The sequence below is a fragment of the Manacus vitellinus genome, unplaced genomic scaffold (genome assembly GCF_001715985.3).
Source record: "Manacus vitellinus isolate BGI_N305 unplaced genomic scaffold, ASM171598v3 scaffold_13_pilon, whole genome shotgun sequence".
Lineage (NCBI taxonomy): Eukaryota > Metazoa > Chordata > Aves > Passeriformes > Pipridae > Manacus > Manacus vitellinus.
In genome coordinates, this window is record NW_021938999.1 from 15,058,216 (window position 1) to 15,082,472 (window position 24,257).

At 35.0% G+C, this 24,257-nt stretch overlaps 1 protein-coding gene across 1 annotated transcript in view; it reads right to left on the minus strand.

The window, feature by feature from the left end:
- Nucleotides 1–24,257, minus strand: part of SEMA3E (semaphorin 3E) — a 133,408-nt gene that overhangs the window by 33,713 nt on the left and 75,438 nt on the right. Inside the window, exons 4-5 of the mRNA XM_008926499.2 lie at nucleotides 19,665–19,784; nucleotides 2,067–2,160 (exon numbers count right to left, since the gene is read on the minus strand). Coding sequence (XP_008924747.2) covers nucleotides 2,067–2,160; nucleotides 19,665–19,784 — 214 coding nt within the window. The remainder of the gene's footprint in view (nucleotides 1–2,066; nucleotides 2,161–19,664; nucleotides 19,785–24,257) is intronic.

The window sequence follows — 24,257 nt, forward strand, 5'->3', positions numbered from 1 at the left end:
ATGGTTAGTAGAAATTGGTAGAATAAAGTAGAACACATGGAAATTCAAAGTTCATTAAGATATTTTTCCTAAGTGTTGGAAGTGTTTAACTGCAATAGTTAAAAATAAAAAAATATAAATAAAATAATAAACTCTTTGAAGAATTCCATTATACTTTTAAAATATCACACTATGATCAATTGAAATTATAGAATTCCCAATATATGCCTGGAAAAACAGCCTCTGAATACCTTCCTCAGGTCATATTAGTTTTGATGAAGGGGTGGAAGTTAGTCTATTTTTTAGTGCTGTATCAGTGATCTGATAAAAATTTTATTTCCTCCTCTTAATCTTGTCACATTATAGAATTATCTAGCTTTGTAAGACTGATTTTATGTCTTTGCCAGTGGATGCTCAAGACCCTGCTCAGCCTTTATCAGGGAAGGGCTTATTTAATGAATTTCTTCTTCAGATAAAAATATGAGGATCCATAGGACCTCCCATAATTCAGGCAAATTCTTGAAGTGCTCAGTGGGACAATCTGGCTTTCATTTAAGCAAATAAAATTCATATTGATCTCACAGTAGGAACATGGTCGGGTTAATTTATTTACTTAATTCTATCTGAGGAGAGGTTGGACTTCAAGATTAGACCATGAGGTTTCAGGCCTACAGCAAATTCCATTGGATGAGTCTTTGTTCCCAGGCTCAGCTAAGGTTGGAATCTGTCAAAAACTGTAGAAACAATTCAGGAGTCAGGGTGGGATAAAAGCGTAACAATCTGTGCTTCATGGATTTTGGAAGGTCAGTCAAATAACAGCAGTTTTTTTTGATTCTTGCATGACTTCTTAACCCACTAACTCTTAAGAATTAGAGGTCTTTTTTTTTCTTTTTTTTTAAATGGCGGTGAAGAATATTTTGATAAATTGCTGCATTTGAAAGATTTTGCATTTCTGCTGAAGATTCTTCTTCTGATTAATTTGTTAATGCAAAGGAGCAAATAAATCTGGTATGTAAAAATATACCTGTCACTCATGACCAATACTTCCCTTCCACCAGGGGTGAACCATATCATTGTAGTCAATGATCAGAAACTTTAGCTGCCTGATTTTAAAATGCAAAGCCAAATGTAAATATCAAAAGGGTCATAAAATCCTCTAGTATTTTTATCCTTGAAAAGTAGAAAATTTATTTAATCTTTTGCCTCTTTTGCATTCTTTTAATGAATATTCTTTTTGAATGCTAAGTTTTTATTTATGTTTTCTAAAACCAGAACTCATCATTGTATTGCTCCCTAACTGCATCTAGCTTTCACCCTTTACCTGCTGTTTCAGGCTATCTTTAGTCAATGTACTATAATATTACTAAGAATGTCTTTGCTTGATCTCAAAACATGTTTTCAAGAAAATATTATATAGGAAAAAAGATATGATTTGTTATATCACAACTTCAAAGATCCCAGTCCTACAGTGATATACTCACCAGCAAGGCACAGAGGAGCACTATCTCAACACAGCTTCCTGGCACTGCAGGACATACTGAATTCTATTTTTATGCTGTTGAGTATAAGATCAACGCTTCTAATACTGAATCACCACTTTGGGATAGTTTTGTTAGAAGGCAACATTGAAAACAAATCTATTTTGTCTCAAAGGTGGTAATGTATGTAAACAATGAATGTTTCATATAACCACAGTTAAATCCAAATTTTTACAAGATGCTTGTAGCTCAGATTCTCAGTAGATGAAAAATAGTAAATCTTGTGTATTTGTCTCAGCAGTGTAGATGTCTAAGCTAGGCATATTGTTTTACTTTTAAGGAAAGCAGGAAATTATTAATTCCAAAATTACACAACAATCAATTACTTTCAGGATAGCACATGTCATTCAACATCTCGCTTCACTGAGACACCCTTGTTGCAGTTAATGGTGCCTGGAATGTAATATTAATGTGGGCAGCACCATGAGGATTAAGTCTGACATGTGGAAGGTTGCAACGGAAGACTGACAACACTTCAGAGTGCTGAAGAAAGAGACTCAGAATGACAGATTGACAGGACCATGAAGCTTGTGACATAAAGATCATTACCAATTAAGATGGAGGTGAAGGAAGAACTGGGGTCAAAAGGGCATCTGCCTCGTCCTCTCTCAAATTTGTGCGATTCCAGTTGAAACAGATGATCCTTAAAAAAAAAAAAAAGAATCACAAAGAACACTGTGAACCCCACAGGCAAAGAAACAAAGTCCTGAGAGACAAGCTTTAACTTAGTTATACCTTTGTAATGGATTGACTTCATTAGGGAGAAAACACAATTATGGTTGCTTACTGATGTACTAGCAAAAAATCTCTGGGTTTCTACAAATCACCATTGTGTGTGCACTGCCCAAAAAGAACCTGAAAAATATGCACCAGAATTACACTTATTTCATTTCTGTGAGAGTAGGGAGGGAAGATTCCTCTATCTTTTCTTCAGATTATCTAAACATTAAATAGATATCTAGCCATGGAATGTGTTTTCCCCCTTGAAGCATTTTTTTCCCAGTAGTTGTTAAATATATCATACTATGTTATCTTCTCTTCATAGCTTTGAGATGTTTATAGATCTTCTCCATAGAAGTATGTTTAGGAATGAATCTCCAGTCATGGTTTTCAGAGCACTATGATTTTTGCAGTGGATTTAACAGAATATCAGTATAAAAAAAATATTGGCAACTTGATTAAATTTGTCTGTATAAGGTTGTAAAGACTGAGAAAGAATTTACAATTTAAATTTTAATTTGCAATGCTATGCTTGTCTCAGTTTTCACAAAAAAGCCCTCTAATTTCTGATTAAAATATCGAGTGAGAGCAAAATATTTTTAATTTAGATATTACCAAAACACCATACCACAAAACACAGGGATAGGGGAGAATAAAAGGGCAAATAAAGTATGAAAGCTTGATAAAAAATACACCACATAACCATCAAGTATGTGACTAGCACACATTTCAATAGTTTAGCAGTTCCAGTTCTGTGTAACAGTTTTACTCAAAAGTCTACTGAAATGCAGAATATATTAATATATTGGATAAATGCAACCTACCAGTGCATTAAACTAAATCTCAGGTTCACATTGGTCATATATAAGGCAAATATTTTGTGAGGCATAAAATCACATGCAACAGGAACCCAAATTCCCCAGGATTTTAAGGAGGAGCTGCCTGGAGCTCTCCCTTACAGCAAACATTTTCAAAGAGGTCCAAGAGACTTTTTAATCATAAATATCAGGTTTTATTAGACCTGATTTTTCCAGTATTTATTAGAATAAATCAATATTTGCACAGAATAAAGCTCGATATATCTAGACCAGACAAAATAATGTCCTGGTATTCTTTATTTGAGTATATATGGTCCATTTAGTCCTTATGTCATTATAGAAAGGGGTTTTTTTTCTGATGTTGTTGGTTACATTCATGTAATTTTGGGGGGTTGTAGTATATGCTGCCTCAGTTCCTAGAAAGTGTTGGTTTTGAGAGGTACAGAAACCTGATTATGTGTCTGGTCTCTGCAATGCTGTATTCTTCATTCTCCTTCAGATCACTCACCTGTATCCTCCCATCCTACCCTACAACCTAAAAATCTTCCCAAGCAAGTGCAATTGCCCTAAGAGCTAAAAAAATATTCCCCTCAGGTACCTCCACTCATGACAATTATATTAGCATGAAAAAGAAAAAGAAAAAAAAAAGAAAAAGAAAAAAAAAAGCCCAACATAAAAAGACAGGGAACAAGGAGGCAGAAGGTGGAAAACTGGAAAGATACTAAAAAATAATATTTTAAAAGGTCAGAAGGACAGAAAGAAAAAAGATATAAGAAAAGTGGGAAAGTTGTAGAGCTCTTAGTTCCCACTAATTGATAAATAGCTGAATATTTCTGTGCATTTCATCTAAAACAGTTAATCTTGGATTTGTCACCAGACCATCCACTTCAAAGCAGTATTCACATCTTAATACCCAGTCAGACAAGCTGATGTACCTGTTTGCCATTCCCAACTGTCTAATAATACATGCAATTTCCATGGATGTTCTGGTAAAAAAGTAAGATTCCCATTAGTTAGAGAGTTTCTATAAAAAAATGGGATGTAATTTAGAATGCAGTTCTGGAAAAAAAGGACATCTGTTTTATGTCTATTTGCAGTGAAAAAGTCACCCTACAATTAAAAAGAAAAAAAAATTAGAGAAAAGGAAGGAAAAATACCATACAAATTTTAAGTAATGTTCCTAAAACTCATGAGGTAACAAGGTGTTCATACTCTCACCTCTCCAGAAGCTCTTGTGTTGGCCTAACCCTTGCATAGCAGTTAAAACTGATGTAGCAGAAAATAACCATCCTGAGTGGAGACTGGGGGTGCAGGAATATTGGTTTCTGCTGCATCAGCAGCAACTTCACATCGGTAGTAACTGTTGCCTGTCTGTTGTTGGGTAAATGTCAAACAATGAAGAAATATTTCTCTCTGTGTGGAAATCTCAGTCCCATTCCACACTTTTCAAACATCACATAGCATGTATTTTTCAAATCTAAATACCATAACATTTTGAGTCAACTGTGGATAAAAAAAGAGTAAGGTGAACTCAGGAGGGGAAAGAAAAACTTCCTGAAACCATGCAAAGGGATTTGGGAGTCATAATGGCATAAAATTTGATGTCAAGGAAATATTTATAAAAACAGTCTGATGTTATTTATTCTTTAATTGGGTATTAAAATTAAAATTATTCATGTAAAAGATTCACTTTGGGGATTTCAGCTAAACTGTTTGTCAATTAATCAGTAATCATCATTAGTCAATAAAGATGTAGAAGTGGAGAGACAAACTGAGAGTTAAAAGTAGTCTTAATGCTTTCTGCTTAATTTTCCCCACATTAAAATAAAAATGGATGTGTCTAGGAATGGAAGAAGTAATAAATTTAAAACTGTTTGCAGAAAAAAAACACAGGTAAAGTGATCAACTGTAGGAACAAAATTGTTTTGAAACCGTACTTGAAGAAGTTGTAATATCCACACTTTCTGGCTTATAGTGTATGGCTCACATTTTGTCCTGCATAGGGAATAGAATCTGGGCTTTGTTCTGTGGAAGAAGACATGATCCCACCAGGGTATCATAAACCACACTTCATAACTAACTAATGTAGTTCATAACTACTAATGTAAATCTGAGAATCAGATTTAAATCAATGATAAAGACAAGCCCGTCCCTTTTAATGGCCATGACATAAATGTGTTTAAAACAGCTCAAGATATGGCTGTGGAATGAAAAATGTTAAGCAACATGTGTAGTATCCTTTCATTATCTACATTTTAAAAGCTGGAATTTATGAAAAAGCACTGTAGCTTAAACACATAATCTAATGTTAACACTGAAAGTAGACAAAAACTTGGATTTCAGTGCAATTCGGTGGAATTTTTCAGTGGAGCTCACCAGTTTTGATACAAAGCAGGATGTGTTTTTCATAAATGCTTGCAGATGCATGTAAGTGTTTGAAAAGTCACTGAAAATGTAAGCAATGGCTCCTCCAAGAGAGATTTTCCACCTTCACCTTTTAAGACAACATACCAAATATTCCATGGTTGCAATAAGTTATTCCCATCACTGGAGCAAGTAACTGAAGTTCAGGTGTTGGATGTGTCAGCTTACATGGGATGCCAGTTTAAATGAAACAAGCGTTACACATTAATAATCAGCTTTGAAGGCTAATTCCTTAATTCTAACCCTCCTTGCAGTCTGTGACATTGGAATCCCTTGAGAAATGTCAGAATAAAACTGACAGTTTCCTCACAGATTATACAGCACATCAATTCAACATCACAATTTATTTTATGGGCATTTTTCAATGGTTATGGTTAAAACTATGGAAAAGCACATATGGAAGGCTGGGAGTGGAGTTACGTATTTCTGAATGTAGCTTGAGAAAAGAAATGGGGTTCTGGGTTTGATTTATGACACAGTGACTCAGGAAACATAATACACTTTCAACTATTATTAAAATAATAATGTTCTTTTAAAAGAAATAGAAGATATTTCCAAGACATCAAGCATTTTGCCATTAACTGGGTATGAATTGATAATTTTAGACAATGAAGAATAATGTAGGCTATAAAAAATAGTGAAAGGAAAGGTCAATCAGAGACATTAAAATTTAAAGACTGAATTTAACTTTTGCTGCAGAAAATTGCTTTCACTTATGCCAAGTGCTGCTTTGCTCTGGTTCAAGACAACACTTATGCATGTGATTAATTTAAAACATATGCTTACTTCCATTCCTATCCATCAAAGTACTTAAACCTATTCTCAACATTAATACAATGGCCGTATCTTTTCCCTAAACCAGGGACTTAAAAATACAGAGGGTTTAGTTGTGTTTTCCTAGAATATTATTTTTATGAGAGAAAAATAATTTGATTTTTTAAAGGTTTGTGTTTGGTTGGGGTTTTTTTCACTTTAAATTTTTATTATTTTTTTAGGTAACAAAAAGTAAAATATATCATACTGGCATTTTTTTTAAAGGAGATTGAAACCATTTCATAGCCTTTAATTGCATCCTTAACTGCGTATGCATGTGCTCCAACAGTACCACCAGTCTACTCTCCAGGAGACTTGTGCATTTTTGTGGTTGGTACTGCTTTCTGGTTGGTTTGATTTTATTTTTTCTTGTGTGTGGTATGTTTTAATTTCTTTTTGCTATTTTTTTTCTAAGAAGTCTATGTTACTTACGTTGCCGGATAGTAAATCATATTTAGAGTACTGTGGAGAGAGGCTGTACAGATTTTTGTGATAGTTTTAAACACTGGCTATACTCTTCACTACTGCTCTAAGGCATTGGACAAAATTCATTCTTAGCTTTAATGATTTCATAGTTCTTCAACCTTAGAGTAAGAATGACATACATGCAAGAGCTATTTTTTGCATTTTATTTCTGGGGGCCGTGTAATTTATAACTTTATGAAAAGAATTAGGAATAAGAAGGTTCACATGCAAAGTGAATTGAATGGGAAAGTGTAAAACAGAGATGCATTGCTTTGTGCAAAGCTATGAGAAACTCTCTTCTAAAATTCTTAATAAAGCCATGTGGTGCTAGTGTCATATGATGAGCTCTTTTTCAAATTCAATTAATTCTTAAAACATCAAAAAAGGGAGTGTAGACACCAAAGATTCACCATATTTTATCATAGTGTCCTGTTTGAAGTGGAAGACTCTTGGGAAGGGATGGGACACAATGGGAGACACTGACTCTGCAGGGAAAGGACATCCCAATGGACTGGCTTACTGAGAACCCTGGTAAGGTGGGTTTTCACCAAGGGTCATCAGAGCTGGAGACAGAAGCCCAGAGCAAGAGGGAGAGCTGCAAATGGAGAAGGTATGTGAGGGAGAGGGCTGTCAAGGGGATGTGCACATCCCTACTCTGAAGATAGCATGTTCAGTTTTCCTCAAACCTCTGTGCAATATCTGTGAGGTTAATTTTCACTTGCATGGTTATATCATCTCACATCGAAGTCTTTTGCAATTTTACCCTTTCTCTTTATGAGAATGACACTTGGCCCAAAATAGGGTATATTCTTAAATTCACTGGTTCCATGTATGCTTCTTTCTTTTTTTCCTAATAGTATCTTAAAAGCCAAGTTACAAAGCAATAAAGTAACACATGACAAACTGTGATTAGAAACCTTCACTAAATTAGGTGCACAGGTAGACACAGTTGCAGCTTAATCAATAGCCTTTAGAACCATGGAAATTAATGTAATTTATGAAATCTCTGAGACAGTAATAGACCTTATTTTGTAGAAAATGGAATTTAAAAATATTTAACATGTCAGGTGTGCTGTTTCTAAACAAAGAATACATTTGTTGCTCATATTTACTTTCCCATCTATTCAAATAAATTCTGAGTCTGGTTTAACCTTAACAATGCACCTTTAAAGTGACATTTTGCACATCCATGCTCAGTCACATAGCCTAATGTGAGAAACCAAAAAGTTATTTAAAAATTAATCAAATATAAGATTTGTAAAGTATTTCACTGGTTAACTGGATTTTTTTTCTCCTGTGAGAAATTGAATACTGAATGAATCTGGAGAAAGTTTGTGACCACAACAGACACTGAAGTGCAATATACAGAATAAACCTCATCTTCGTTTCTATTCCCTCTCTATAGAACAGTATAGTGTTTTAAGTATAAATTCATGTGACACATTTTTGCAAATAATCTTTTATTCTGTATATTCTCAAAACGGTATTTTTTATTTCTTTTCTTCTTTCTTGTATACTTACTTATGCTTACATTTTCATTTCAACATAGAAAGACACACTGAATACACTGTGCAGAGGCTTCTTTTAGGAAGGATGAACCCTGACTTACCATTAAAAAAAAAATCTGAAAAATCACAGAACATGTCTGTAAATCAGCAGAAAATATAATTCAAATATAAGTCTCCAAAATGAACTTTCAACTCCATGACCTGCCTTAATCTGTACACTTGCCTCATCAAGAAGGCACTTGGTAAAAAAGATATACAGCAAAATATTTTGTCCTTGTATAACAGCAGCAAATAATTTACTGGGTCAGGCCTGAAACAGTGTCTTATATGATTCACCCTTTCGTATTTAAGCAGACTAAATTTTGATGCTAAGAAAAATGTGTATTAACAGTATCTCATAATTATAGTTCCAAACATTAGTTAGGTATCTAATTAAAACAAAACCAACTAATTAATTAAAAAAATTAAAAATCTTAATCCAGTGGAAAATGAATCAATATAATTGAATTTATATAAACGAATCTGTGCTCCAAATACTTATAAAAATACTAATGGAGTACTATTTCAACACACTGTCCTATTTAAGTCAACATAAAACAGCCACCGAGGTATATAGGTGAGCAAGACAAGGATGGTCCCACAGTGAAAGAACTTTTCATATAATATCTTCTTTAAATAATCCAAACATTAATTTTAAAAAGGAACTAAGCACTCAACAAAAAATCTCTGCTTGTTGTGAAAATTATTTGACATAATTAAGATTATTTTGGAGGTAGTATTCCTTCTGAGGATCTGTTTTCAATCCTCTTTAATATCCAGTGACATACTGAAAAGATCAATCATCCTATGGGATGAGAGTGCATAAAATATTACAGACATTAAATCCTCCCTAAAAATTCAGATGCATTTTTCAGGTCTATGCATTTTATTACACAGTTAAATGACTAAGACACATAGGGGTCCAATCTGAAAATGTGTTTAAAATCTGGAGCTATGTCAGACTGCTGTCTGAGTTTGCAAAAGGATTAGCAATTTGTGACTTGTCTCAAAATATCTGGCCTAAAGTGACACAAATGATATATTTTCCTGATTTAATGAATGTGAAAAATTCTGGCAAAAGAAAAAAAGAACCAACCTCAATGCACATAAAAATCACAGGCATTTAGCCTTAGCAGTTCAGAATGTTTCAGCAGCAGTGACTGAACTGGTCAGAGTTTCAGAAGAGACACCTTTGTGTAATGTTAAACTGGACACATGAGCTCATTAGGGTTCTATGGCAAAGAATAGAACCATTAGAAATTATGATTATATTGCATTAATGTGATAGTTAATAAGTATGAAAGTTCCAGGGACCACATAAAGGCTCCCTAGAATTGAAATGTATGAATAGCTGTAAATGGTGATATAGTCTTATGACCAAGTGAAAGAGAAGTTAAAGATAGTACACAAGTGCTATACGGAAGTGAAGGGATTTCTATGGGGAAGTGCACAGTTTTTACACAGAGCTTCACTAACCAAGACTTTTTGTTTTCCATGATTTTGGCAGGCTAAACTTGTGTTGAGATTGTGAGGGTCATGTCAGAGCAAACATCAAATAACAACAGTTGGGAATTAAGATCACAAAAAATAAAAAAAAGGAAGGATGCAGGTCTAAGGTTTGAGCTTTGATGATGGAAGAGATGCATTGGGCATGGAAAGGACAACACCTACATTCAGCTGAGAGCAGACTTCAGAAGAACTCAGATACCCTGGGGAAGATCTGTCTGTCTCCATAGCATGGAGCCTTAGACAGCCAACAGCCCTTTTGCAGAGCTTCAGCAGGGGATGTCTAAGTTGGCCAGACTAGAAGAAAGAGCAGAGGAGGGGATCCACTGTCTCCTGATGACACAGATGAACTGCAAGCAATACTTCTTTTTAGTTCATTTTTGAATCTAAAATAATTTTTCTATATAGATATCAGTCAAATAAGAAGTCAGTCATAAATCACAGAAGGATCATACAATATTAAGGGTGCATCTTATAAACCTGCAAAAATATTAACTAAACACTGCCATTGTTAATTTTTTCTGTTTTTAATTATGATGACTAACAGATTATTGAGCAGCACCTCCAATCTTCAAACAATGACATAAATTTCACCAGGAGCTGTCACTTGGAAAAATATTTTCCTTCATAAATAAAAGTGGGAGAATCTAAAAATCACTATAATGAGAGCTGGAATATTTCAGTTAGCCCCACCAAATTACCACACAGGTGGAGGATTTCTTTCTCTTTGGGATAATAGCATTATTCCTCTGTATGGATTCATTCTCCTAGAACCATCTGTGTTTAATCTTGCAAAGGGCAGGTCTAATATGATGGAAAATTCATTTCGTATGGCTGATCAATTCACATTCTCTACCAATCTTCCATACACTTCATGTATGGCCTTATTTAGACAATATTCAAAAGTAATGAATATCATTCACCTCATTTTAAGGATGGAGGGTACTGTCAAAAAAAACTTGTCTGTTACAAGACATGAGAATGACTGATAAGAACTGTGTGGATACAGAATACTTGGCTTTCTCTAGGACATTTCACTTAGTACATAGCTATTTGATGAAACAATGTGCATTGTAGAATTGTTAAGAAATACAAACTGCTAACATATATCAAAGTACAGTTGTTATGAGGTATCACTGATGAATCCTCTACTGAAGGTTTCGTTAAATTTTGGGTTTGCTAGAAAGATGATTTTTTACTTTAGCAGTGATTTAAACAATCATATGATTTCTTTCCTAGTAAAGTTTATAAAAAGACTGGGAAGGCATAAATAATTAAGAAAAGAGCTTAATGAGAGCTCAAACTATATAATGCTTTGAATACTGAGTTAAATATCAGAGGCTTACTAAGCATATTTTAATACAACACTATCCAAAGTGTTATATCCACTTTCACATATAAGACTGAGGTACCTCATCTAGAGTCTTGGAGATCCCAGGTGCCTTGTTACAGATGATGGTGACAGGAATCCCTAAGAATCTCTTCATTTATCTTTTTGTATGAGACTGACAATTAGGTGGTTCAACCGAGTGTGTAAATTGGGATAACTTTGTGCTCCAGAGAACTTCAGGTCAAGTGAAAAATGCTAAAAAGAGATTTCTCCTTGTGATGCTGTGCCAAGAACTCAGCACTTGACTCCAATAAAGAGGAATCTCAAACAGAGGTAGGGAAGTGACCTTGCGTGTACACACACCATCGAATAGCATGTGTGGTTCTAGTGTCCACACTTCCAGAAGATGTGAAAATACTGAAGAGAGTTCACAGGAAGGACACAAATAAGATTGAGGAATCCTTATTGATGGGAGGTTTAAGGACCCATATTTATTCAGCTTATCAAGAAAAACTGAAGAGGTGGTTTGATCTTTGTGTATAGGTACTTAGATGTGGAAAAGATGTGGAAAAGATAGTGGGAGACTTTTGAACTTTTGCTATCAAAGGCATATCAAAGTTAAATGACAGGAAGTTGAAGTCAGAAGAATTGACCCTGAATAAGTGGCTATTTCCTAACATAGTAGGTAATTAAAGATTAGAACAGCTAATATTTAGAACGGAGAAATAATGGTGTCACTATTAGCTGAATTCTTTGAAATGACAATATATATTTTCCTGAAAAGCTTTTAATTCAATACCTGGAAAAAATTACCTATACAATGTGTGATAATGACATATAAAATGTCCTGATGGTCCCTTCTGGTCTTTGTTTCTTCTCACACAATGCCCATTTTTCCTTTCCTAGCAAAACATGGGAAGAACAGAACTTTCTTCATTATTCCTACTGAGTTTCACTTTTACAGCTGTTCATTAAGCTAATTCTTACAGCCAAAACTCATGAAATTTAACTTCTCCCATAATCATATGCATTGATTCAGAAGGAACGCTTATCCTGCTTCAAAGCAGATGGGGTTTTTGTTGGGTTTTTTTGGAAGGTTTGGATTGGGTTGCAGAGGTTGCAGAGGTTGGGTTGTTGTTTGAACTGGTGCAGACAATCCCTTTCAGGTGTTACTTGACTAGAACTTGCCCATTTTCTTATGAGTGCATAGGTAAGCCATGAGTTCGGTAAGAAATACTTCTTCAGGTAGAAGCTGATGTGGGTCTTCAGCTTTCTCTTTTCCCTTTTTCTGTACAGCACCTTTGTTGTTTGCTGTGAGCATAGATGTTATATTCATGTAATTAATTTTCTTGTCTATTATGATTTAGGTACCATTTTAATCTATATTGAAATGTATGCATATTCAACTTCCAAAACCTGAAGTTCTTTAGTCTAAATGAAATTCGGGGCTTTTTGATGTTTTGGTGAAATTCAATAGCCTGTGATGTGGGCATTCAAACTAGGTAATGTAAAAGATCTTCTGGTAAAAGATTTTATGACAGTGTGTTGCTTACTTGACAGAATTTCATATATGTTTAGTGGATGGTGTTCTAACTGATGGCTTTTCATCCATGCAGAGGGACACTGTGTCTCTAAGAAAATATTTTCAGGGGAAGAATTTGTCACATATTCTAAGGACTGACCAACACCCACTGGTCAGTGAAACCAGATGTTCCTCTTCCTTAATCCTCTGCAAACAGAGAGCAGAGATGAGGTAATAGGAACAAGCATGGAGAGGGAGTAACTTTGCAGATCATTGCTTGTTTTGATTATAAAAATACGTCAGAAACAATATCCTAAAATAATAGATATAAATACGTCCACAATTTTGTTTCTTGACAAACCTGGAAGACTGATGGCATTGCCAAAGGTTGGTCAAGAGCAGAAGAATCATGTCATGGAAAAATTAAACTGAGATATGACCAGTACATTCTCTCAACTTGCATGTGAATTCCCTTCAGTTTGTTAAAGCAAGAGCCGAGGAGTTTGTGTTGCCTGCATTTGATTGGTGTAGAGAGGCAAACGGAAAACTTATTGCACAATTGGACCTTATCCTGTTTTTGCACTGAAATACAGAATATATAGAAAAAGAAGTGCCCTTGCCCACACTCAAAAAATATTAAGGGCAATATAAATTAGAAAGAAGAAGTTCCAACTTGCCTTTAGAGAGCTACAGGTGTATTTGTTTGCTTGGAGGACAGTTTACTCAGGTCTTTTCTAACAGGACTAAAGTCTTAGAGTTAGTCTTCCCTGATAACCAGAGTCTTGGCTGGCTAATTGAAGAGCAAATAGCATAATAAGGAATACGTCAGATTAGGAACACCTAGGGGAGACTCCCAAAAACCACCAGTGCATTTTGTGGAAAGGGTGACTTAGTCCATCAGCCTCTGAAGTGGAGAAATACAGCTGTAGGCAGTTTACTGAATTAAATGAGGCACTGAAAATGGCACTCTGCCAGCTCCATGTATATATTAAAAATTTACAGGGTGTTCTGGAAGAAAAATTCTTCATGCATTGCGTTTTCCCATAAATTTAATTCCCTCAACAGGTTTTGTCATGCAGAGATGCCTTCCTGTCCAGGAATCAGCTCTATCTTGTCACCACTTACTTTGCAGAAACTTAGGATATTGTTTCTGTACATAATTTTCTTTTGGAATTTCCACTCATTTTTCAGGTCCTGTGGAGGCAGAGTAATTTCTTTTGCTGTACTTGGTGAGACTCCCATGTGGACTTGTTAAAGGTGCTTTGTAAATTAGGCAAAGGCAGTCTGGATCATTGGAAGGCCCCTGGAGCATCCCTACAACCTATTGTTCTGCTGAACAGATAAGTCAGAAAGATAAAATTGCTGCCTGACTGCAGATAGATCACTAGATTTATCTTAGGTTCATCAAAATTCAACTAGGGTATTTTGAGCTATATAGAACAGTAGTGCAGTACTGTTTTACCAGCAGCCAGATGTGGAGAAACACAGACTGAGACAGAAATCGCTTCTTTCAGCAGTCATCGCATGCTGCCAAAACTGAGAAGTTTATATAAATCCAAGAGGAAGAGACTGAATAGAGATGCTTCCCCCCCTCCTCCACTCTATCCAACATCAAAGATAACAGGAGGGACAAATGTCAGTTTGGTGAGAACAGAAGTAAAATAAGATTTTTTTTTCTGCATTTTTCTTCATCTTCTGTATTTGGTTTGAATACTTATCTCAGTTTTTTTCTCACAGAGCACAGGGGAAGGATACCTATACAATTCCTCATGAGAAATTTGGGGTACAGGGTCTCTGACTTTTGCTTTCTCCAAGAAAAATAACATTTATTTTAATGAACTCCCCTTTATTTCTGGATGATAGACAAATAGAAACTGGATGAACCCAACCTTTTCTGACCTGCATGGATTTTTGACATTTAAAAGCATTCCATGAAGTCAGAGATAATGAACTCATTTACTGGCTGGCATTTAACTTGCTTATGTTTTCTTGGACAAAATTTTGTAACATGTCTTTTTCAAACACCAATAGTTCATCTGTCTGCAAAGTCAGCACTCCTATTTTTCCTAATTTGTAATTTATTTCTAGATGGCAGAAAAACATTGGGTATTTTGCTGAAATGTTTAAATTTGGGAAAGCAATATTCATCAGAGTCAATTAGAAACAGAGAAAAAGATAAAAAGCTGCTGTCAGTGACTATACTTGCGTATTTTTAGAAAGATAACTGACAACAGCTTTACAAAAGTGAACAACCTGAAGTTCCAAAGCTACATCAATTAAACCAATATTGCAATAGAATGACTGCAGTAAACCATTACATATTTAATCTTTCAAACATATTGTGATACATAGTGTATCACAAAATTTATAAGTAATTTGATTTAGAAAAATATATTTGTTTTATACTGTGGTGGTGCAACACAAGTTTATTGTTTTGGTCACCACAATATAAGAAAAATATTAAGCTATTAAAGAGTGTCCAAAGGATGGCAACAAAGATGACAAAGAGCTTTGAGGGGAAGCCTTGTGAGGAGGGGCTGAGGGTGCTTGGTTTGTACAGCCTGGAGAAGAGGAGACCGAGGGGAGACCTCATTGCAGTTACAACTTCCTTGTGAGGGGAAGAGGAGGGGCAGGCACTGATCTCTTCTCTGTGGTGATCAGTGACAGGACCCAAGGGAATGGCCTGAAGCTGTGTTGGAGATTTTTAGGTTGTATGTTAGAAAAAGGTTCTTCCCCCAGAGGGTGGTTGGGCACTGGAACAGGCTCCCCAGGGCAGTGGGCAAAGCACCAAGCCTGACAGAGTTCAAGAAGCGTTTGGATGACACTCTTGGGTACATGGGGTGACTCTTGGGGATGGTCCTGTGCAGGGCTAAGGGTTGGACTCAATGATCCTCATGGGCCCCTTCTAACTCAGCATATTCTGTGATTCCATGAAGCTTGATGTAGAATTCAATAAAACTAATATTTATTTCTTATTGTTTTCTACAATCAACATATTAAGACAAAATGCATAGTACCATTAAACTTCTATAAACCATGAAAAGCACAAAAGGAGCAACTGCACCTATATAACATATCATAGCACAATATGCATGTGAAAGATTTCAAAACACATTTTAATTGCTGTATAGTAAGATTAGTATTTTCTACAGAGAATGGATAGTTTTACAGTGTTTTTTGCAAACATTAGCAGTTCTGTTTTTCAGTCAGCTCCAAGAAGTAATGATCTGCCAATGGGGCAATCAAATTCTGCCTATTTTCGGAGACAAAAATCTCCTCTTGACTTCATGGTTTGTTGACAAGAGCTCAGTGTTCTGCAAGACACAACTCAAACCTACTTTTGATATGAAAATATGAATTTGTGGTTGCATAAGAATGTAAGACATTATACAGGAGGATGAATGCTCCTTTTCATAAATTGTATTGCACCTCACAAAACCGCACTAAGTACAGGATCAGAATGCCATACAGTATGATTCTGATCATGGCTTTAGGATACTTTCACTTTTCAAAGTAAAACCAGCAATGCTTCATTTTCTCACTGAACGGCTATTCAGAAATGGACGACTTTATGTAAACTTTCGTTGCAAGTCAACAACAAAATAAATGTCCCTGCAAAATCGGACTAGTGATCACCGAGCTCAAGAGCCTTAATTGGACGGTTAGTTCCGAAAGATTGCTTCCCTTTGACTTGCTCAGTAAATTGGAAGATGTAATGTAGCAGAAAATACAATCCTGCTATTCTGTCATGTGCTTAAATGTCTCTAAAATAATCTCTAATTTGTATTTATATACAGTTTGTAACTTAAGAACCCTGCAGTTTTTACTGAGAGGGTCACATCCTCTGTCTGCCATCAGCTCAGGAAGCGCTATTGAAACTTATAGTTTAGCTCCCTGACCACAGAGCAAGTATTTCTCCGTGTTGGTACTGTTGATTCATAGTCCCATATGGAAGTGTGAATCTAGCTTCACATGCTGGGTTAGCTGGGTGTCTGGATCCACATAAGTCTGTTATAAGGGCTCCCCCCCTTTTTACCTCCCACACTTTATACCTCAACATGTCTGAAAAGTGTCATTGTTCAAATGTGTATAAGCTTCAAACACACCTTGTGCTACTTAAAGGGATTCTGTTCAGAAGCAATTTAGTTTGCATATCAAAGACAAATTTCACTTATCCTGAAGTTCAACATATTTAACAAAAACATGTCAGCAACATTTAAAAAATATTCCTTTCAGCCAGTTGCACATTATAGAATCATAGAATCATAGAATCATTTGGATTGGAAGGGACCTTAAAGATCATCTCGTTCCAACCCCTCTGCCATGGGCAGGAACACCTTTCACTAGACCAGGTTGCTCAGAGCTTCATCCAACATGGCCTTGAACACTTCCAGGCATGGGGCATCCACAACTTCTCCAGGAAACCCATTTCACTGGCTCACCACTGTCACAGTAAAGTATTATTATTGTGAACTGCATTGAATTGAATATAAATGCAGATTATAAATAAGTGTTTACTCTTCAATTTAAATATTTTACTGTTTTTTAAATAAAGATGTTTTTGCCCTGTTTAGAAATTGATTAGTATAGTGTAATTAATATTTTTAAGACTGTTTAATTTGCTACTCTCCTTTCTGTGACAGTCGGACAGTGAGAAAATGGCCAGAGAGATGAGGTGGAAGTAATAGGGTACAGCAATCGGAAGTCACTGGATGAGGACTGTCTGATTAGAGAGATCAACAGAGATTAAACTTCAGTTTTCTGAGGAAGGATCTTCTCCTTTCATTTTCTGCAGTTACATGGTGCAAAGAAAGCAAAGATTACAATTTGCCCACTCACCCACATACCATAAGTTATTTTTAACTTACCATACAAATGGCACCTCTCATTTTTAGTCTTGATGGTCAACTTTTCAGATAACGGAAACTAGTATAGCTACTGATTAGTGCAGCAAATATATTTCCTGATGGTCTACACAAAAAAAAATATGGTAATTTTCCCATGATTTCAGTGTGGGTAAAATTTTAGAACCTCAGTTTGACAAGAGAGAATAACAAACAAAATAAGGGAAGGAAGGACAGTGATAGATAAGGGGATGATCACAGGCCACACATTCTTATATATGTCTTGTTTCTCATTTTTTGTTTGTTTGGTTTCTATTTTTATTAGTCTGTTGTTTATACTTTCTAAAATAGTGTTCCTAAATATACAGACACTACTTCCTTCAAACTTTACCAGGAAGCCTGACAGGAGGTTCATGAGAGGAGCAAAGAAGACATGCAAAGTTGCCTTATTTTAACATTGCTTATCATTTAGTTCCTTCCTTAATTTCAGATGACAGTGTGTTTCTGCAATTCATACAACTCCAAATCTAAGTTTTGTGCTGGAGTCTTAACTTCTGAGATGCTTTTCATTTTGACAGCAATTGGAAGTGCACAGCATGGACTGGATCCTTGGAGATTGTTTCTGGTTATTTTCTAGTTTGTTTTGTCAGAAGGATGCATCTTTATTCAGGAAAGATTATTCAAAAACATTTTACTGAAGTAAGTACCTTAGTTGATTTATATGAGTACACTTCAAAAAGCTTTATGTCTGCAATTTATATGTATTCGAGCCAAGAGCTCCTGGACATATGGGAAAGCAAGAACCTATTGGACAGTCCTTTGGCTTCAGCACCATGACAAGTGCTCAGCTCTACCAGGACACATCATGTGAACCAAATAAGCAAGACCATTGACCAGCAACTCTTCCTGACACTTGCCAGTTAAAAGTAATCTTACATTTGGGCTACAGATCATCTCCATCTATTAAGTCCCACCTCACAAAGTTCATTTCTGAGAATACCTAGTCAGATTCTTAAAATGGTCATCACATGTGCCTTTAGCAGCCTAGTGAAATCCTCTTCTGACTGCAGGGCAGCTCAGATAACAGTGCAATTCCTTACCAGTAGTTTTACCTTATAACAGAATTAATTATTTCTTCAACATTACTAAATGTATGACAAGGGATAACTTTCAGTGTCCAATTTTCACTAAGCCTGGACATTCAAGGTCCAGACTTAGCAGTGTAATTTATAACTTGTCCACAAATTCAAATATCATAACAGTTGTAGAAATTCAGCCCTCTACAAGTTTTTGACTCATTTCAGAAATTTGAAATATATTCCTAAACTCTGTATGTTCTTAAAATTGGCAATGGGAGTAGAACAAGACAAGGATGCAAGGAAGCAGGATGTAACCAGGATCAGCCAGTCAGCATTTGACTTCCATGTAGCAACACATAGGTTTCATATAATCAGGATTAGGTTTAATGCCCAAGGGAGTCTTACACAAGAATTTAAAATAAGAGATTGGTATTTCTGCTGATTCTCTAAACCTGATCTAATTTAACTGAGACAGAAGGATCCCAATTTCTAGGCAGTTTCTATCTTTGCATAAGAAATATGTTCACAATATTGATTATGTGTTCCACTTACTGATCTTCTCTGCAGTATTATTTCACTCAGCTATAAGCATCATTAGTGAGCTAAAATACACTTGCTGAACAGGATCAACATAGACAAGCTGAATCTAACAAAGATTTGTTAAGTAATTCCATCTCCCATCAAACTAATACATATTTTGATATATTATGTATTATTTCATTAAAAATCCCTCAAAACCAAAAACCAAAGGCTCCACAGATTTTGCCTAAACCCCTAAAAATATTTATTATTTTCCTTAAGAGTTTCTATAAAAGCTTATCTAATTAAAAAAAAAATCATAAAATGAAAAATTCTTTGAATTCTTTGTATAATTCTCTAGAATATGCTTTCAAATATCAGTGTGTTCCTCCAGGAACAAACTAAATTTTAGAGCAGCATTGAATTTCATCAGTGAAAATATCTATTGTATGGTTCGTATGAGAACTGTTAGCAATTGAATTTAAATACTTATTTTTAACCATAAAAGTTTTTCTGGAATCCAGACCAAAAGAGTGAATACTGTAAACTGAATTTCTTACCTCTGATGGATGTCCAGCTCTTACAAAAGTACAGAGGGGATCAAAAGCTCCTGTTCCACAAGCCAGAAGATGCGTTCTGTTATATCGGTGAAGGACACGGATGTAATTTGCACATTCATCCTAGATTACATAAAAAATAAACATAGGAAAATATTAGCTTTTTAATTTTACTTCTTTTAATATCTTATGTGTTCTTAGATGATGTTCTCATATTGAATCTTTCTATTCTGTTTCACTTCACACTAGTAACTCTGGGCCACCAGTTTCACAGATGGACATTTTTACAGGAAAAAAGCAAGTTTAGAGCACTGATTTATCATAATTTATTTTGGATGCTTAACCAGTTAGGAGTTACAAAGTTATAAAACACACTTTTGTTCTTCTTTAATCTCAGAGATATTCTGCAAATCTAAATATTTGGTTTACTAAGTATTATTAGATATACTAAATATTAGAGGTAGAGCACAAGATGTGAATAGTAAGCAAATGGCTTCTCTCTCAAGTTAAATAAACTTTATCTCAGGAAAAATAACATTTTTTTCTTACTTTTTATTATAAGGTCACTGCACCATTAATTTCTTGCATAATTAATTGCTAATCAATATTTTTTTATATTGTATGGCATCATACTTTATCTGTTCCCACTGTTAAACTCTCCTTTGAAGAAGAAATATTCGTTTCCCACAGGGCAGTACTCTGGGACTCATTAGTGTATTTGCAGCTTCATAAATATTACAATTAAAACATTTTCAAACATCCCTTTGAGATGTGGGGTCATTATTTTTCCTGTACTAAACTAGAAACAGAGACAGTGAGAAAAAATTATCCATTGATTTTGGGACTCCTGGGATTTGGTTTTACAGAGTTTTACAGAGTTTTACATTTTGCAATGGCTTCTATGTTAGAAGCAAAATCCTGCTCGTTTCCATTCATTGCTCAACATTTCTACAACTCAGACCCTGGGTTTTAAGACAGTCACATGAAGTTTAAGATTATTATAATGAAATTAATCTTAGATAACTTTAGCTGCTCTAGAGTTTAGACATATAATTTATGCTATTCTCCTAGGCCTTTTCAATGAAGATGGCCAAACATCTCCAAAAGGCAATTAATACAATCCTAAAATCAATGCATAAAACAGAGGGGAAGAATTTCCTTTTTGAAAATTTGCTGTTCTTCACTGATGACTATTTTAGTTTTCAGACTGCTGTATTTGTATCAGAACAATCCTGGGTCTTATTAACCATCTGCAAGAACAGAGAACATGAGTCTGCAGTGGGCTCCTGGGCAGAATTCAACACTTGCAAATTCACATTAGGTTCAAAACTAAGAAACCATCTTTCTTTCTTATGTCATTCAGTTCAAGTCTTCCAAGTTCTCCAGCAAATAAATAAGGAAAAAAATCTCATTTGCTACATGATTCTCCTTAACATTCACTGTGAAGATATATGCTAATTGAACAAAGTAGGTAACTTACCCAGGCAGGTAACCTATTGTGTAATTAAATACTATGTATATACAAATCAACCTTGCAATACCTTATTTTTGGACTTTCTTGATTTGTAACTAGTTTGTTCCTTTTTTAAAAGTGAATAAATAAATAAATACATTCAGACAAATACAGAAGAATGGGTTGAAATCAGTAGGATGTGATCCTCTATACACGGATCAGCACTCAACAACAGAGCACGTGCATTTCACAATATTTGCTGACTGCTGGTAGCAAAATGGTATTCCATAGGAATTTTATGAAGCCTTGTAATTTTTAAATGATGCTTTACTGGGCCCTGATGCTGTACCTCATTCTCCCTCTCCTCCAAGTATGACCTTTCTGACTTATTCCCTCTGTTCGCTCTCAGTGGTGGTCTGTTCTTTACTCTATGATTTCCTTTTTTATCCACATATGCCTGCACCTCTTCGCCATTGTACCAAAATCACTGTATTGATTTAGGATTTTTTTTTAATGGCCAAAACCTACACATTTTTTCTCTTGTGTGCATTTGTAGAAACGCTGGAAAAATTCTGCAGAAAAAAACAGGATGCGGAAGATACCAAATATAGAAAAAAAGTCATTCCAAATGTCTAGACTTGATAATTTATAAACACATGACAAAAGGTGCTGTTCTGGCAAGTGTCAGGCAGCTAGGCATTGCTGCGGACCCTACTAATAATACACTGTCCACACAGCAAGGAAGAGATGCATCATCCAAAGGAACATTAAAATAAGACTTCTTTCTACCATATTAATTAAGTGCTGGGGTTGTCTTCAGGATGCTCCATATTAATAGATCTGTGGAATTTTATTCATCTGAAACTTCTCCATGTGGAGGAGTTAATCATCTCTACAGAATTGGATTTCTTTGTCTGAATGATTTCCAATTCTGATAAAGTGATTGAAAGAATGGAAAGCTCTTACACCACAGGCTAACAGGTGTGATTCTTGGCACATTGGATGACAGCTTAAGGATTTTTTTCCTTGGCTTCACACAAATCAAAAAAGTATGGCCAGGTTTTAAGATTATGCACATGTTGTTAAGGTAAGGCTTTTTTAACTGTCCTATTAAGTCCGTTAAAAGCTCTGAAAGTGTGTTTATTACTACAATACTTGAAGTTTTAGGGCTACAACATGAACTGATAACTTTTAAAGGTTGTAAAACTTGTAAAACTGGCCTGTTGTGTTGTATAGAAAGAAGCAACAGAGTATGTATGAAGTATTTTAATGCTGAGAAGCTGATTACAATATTATCAGTTCTATGTAATATTAATTTTGCCTTGAGTAACAGATCTTTTACAGAGGAAAATCGAAAGAGAAACAGAATGGAAATAAGAAAAAAAAATGAAATAATACTGATGAGTGATATTTTTATGAGAGCTTACAGTGTAAAAATTAACATTCAGAACTTAGAACTGGCAAAGAGTTGATGTAAAGATATTATGCTATTAAGTCAATATTGGTTTATGGTTACAACAAAATGAAGGTGAGAAGAAAATTGGTAGGAAAGTTTTTGATTCAAATTTAGATTCCTTTCAGGCTGAGCAATCTATCTTACTGAATACTGAGCATGCTGATGGAAAATTACCAAGGTTTCCCTGATATTAATTAGCCTTACTCACTCATATAGTTCATACATAATTAGGTCTTATGGGAGGATCAGAATATCGTTTGGAATGACAACATTTCCAGCTTTTAAAATTTTAACATATTTTTCTTAACAATTCCACTTCTGGAATCTTTTAATTCTTCTAAAGATCTGGGTTTTCTATAAAAGCGATAGTTATACCAAACTTTCACAGTGCAGAGAGATGTGGGAAATATAAGAAGTTCTTTAAATGACCACTTTCACTGCAATGCAAATTTGAAGACTTATAGTAACAAACTAAATTACAAAACTTTGGAGTTTTAGAGAAACTCATGACTCTGAGGGGGATAGCTTTGCATTGAAACAACAGTACCTATTTCTGCATTAATTTAACCAAAAGAATACTGTCAAAGTATCAGAAAATATATCCCGTCATGCAGGGGTGAAAGAAAGATGACAGAGTTCTAACTAATTACAGCTTATGCTGAGAGGTGGTATTAAATAAAGCTCAAATGATCAGGGTTTCAGATTCATTTAATATGAGTGTAAGGTTTGGGTAATGTAGAAAACCACTCTTTTCAATCAAAATCACCTAAAATTGTCAAGGGTACAAAAGTATCCAGAAAAAAATGCAATAAACCTTTAAGAATCTTCAAAAAATATCAGTTCTAAGCCAAGTGAGTGTAAGGACTTGGGATTTTATTATTATTATTATTATTATTATTACTTTCCAATCTTGTCCACTAATTTCCTTAATATGGACAGTTCTCATGCTTGTATTGCAGCAGAATTCTTTAAAGCTTCCCAGTCTTACTGGGAATATATTGTGGTTATCACCAGGGCTGCTGTTTGTTTTGTTTGTGGGAAAAGCTTGTATGTGCCCTTCCATGTCCTACATTCCTGTCGCTGTTGCTGTAAAACTATCATCATTTTCAAATCCTCTGGTACAGTGTGAGCTCTCTCAGCTGTGGGATTTATTAGGTGTTGTACTTGTGGTGTGTTTATGAGGTGCAGATAATGAACTTGGTGCACTGTAAAATTAAAGAGAGCTCCCATCCAGAAGAACTTTCATCCTGTGCTGCCAATGATATCAGCTGCTATATGTCAATGAGCTTTCAGGTCTTTTCCCACAAACTCATTACAGTCAAGGCACCGAATCACAAGAATAGAACAGTTCTGAGGCTCATTAAGACAGAATATTTTTATTAATATACCATGAAACTTAGAGGGAAAAATAGAGTGCATTCTATAATTACTAATAATTTAACAGCTTTTCTGAAAGCATTCTAGAGAATACGAACTTTAAGCATAAACTGGAATGTGAAAATGGAGAAGGTATCCTACGTGTATGAAAAGAAAAGGAAATAGAAATGGGAAAGGAGAATTATTAAGGTACCTTCTTTGAGAGCTCAAGAAAAAGAATTAGAAGAAAGTTCAGACGATCAAAAGTGTTCATTGTGTGTTTATGAGCTGGTTTGAAGAGCAATTAAACTAATAAATTTAGTGTGTTAAG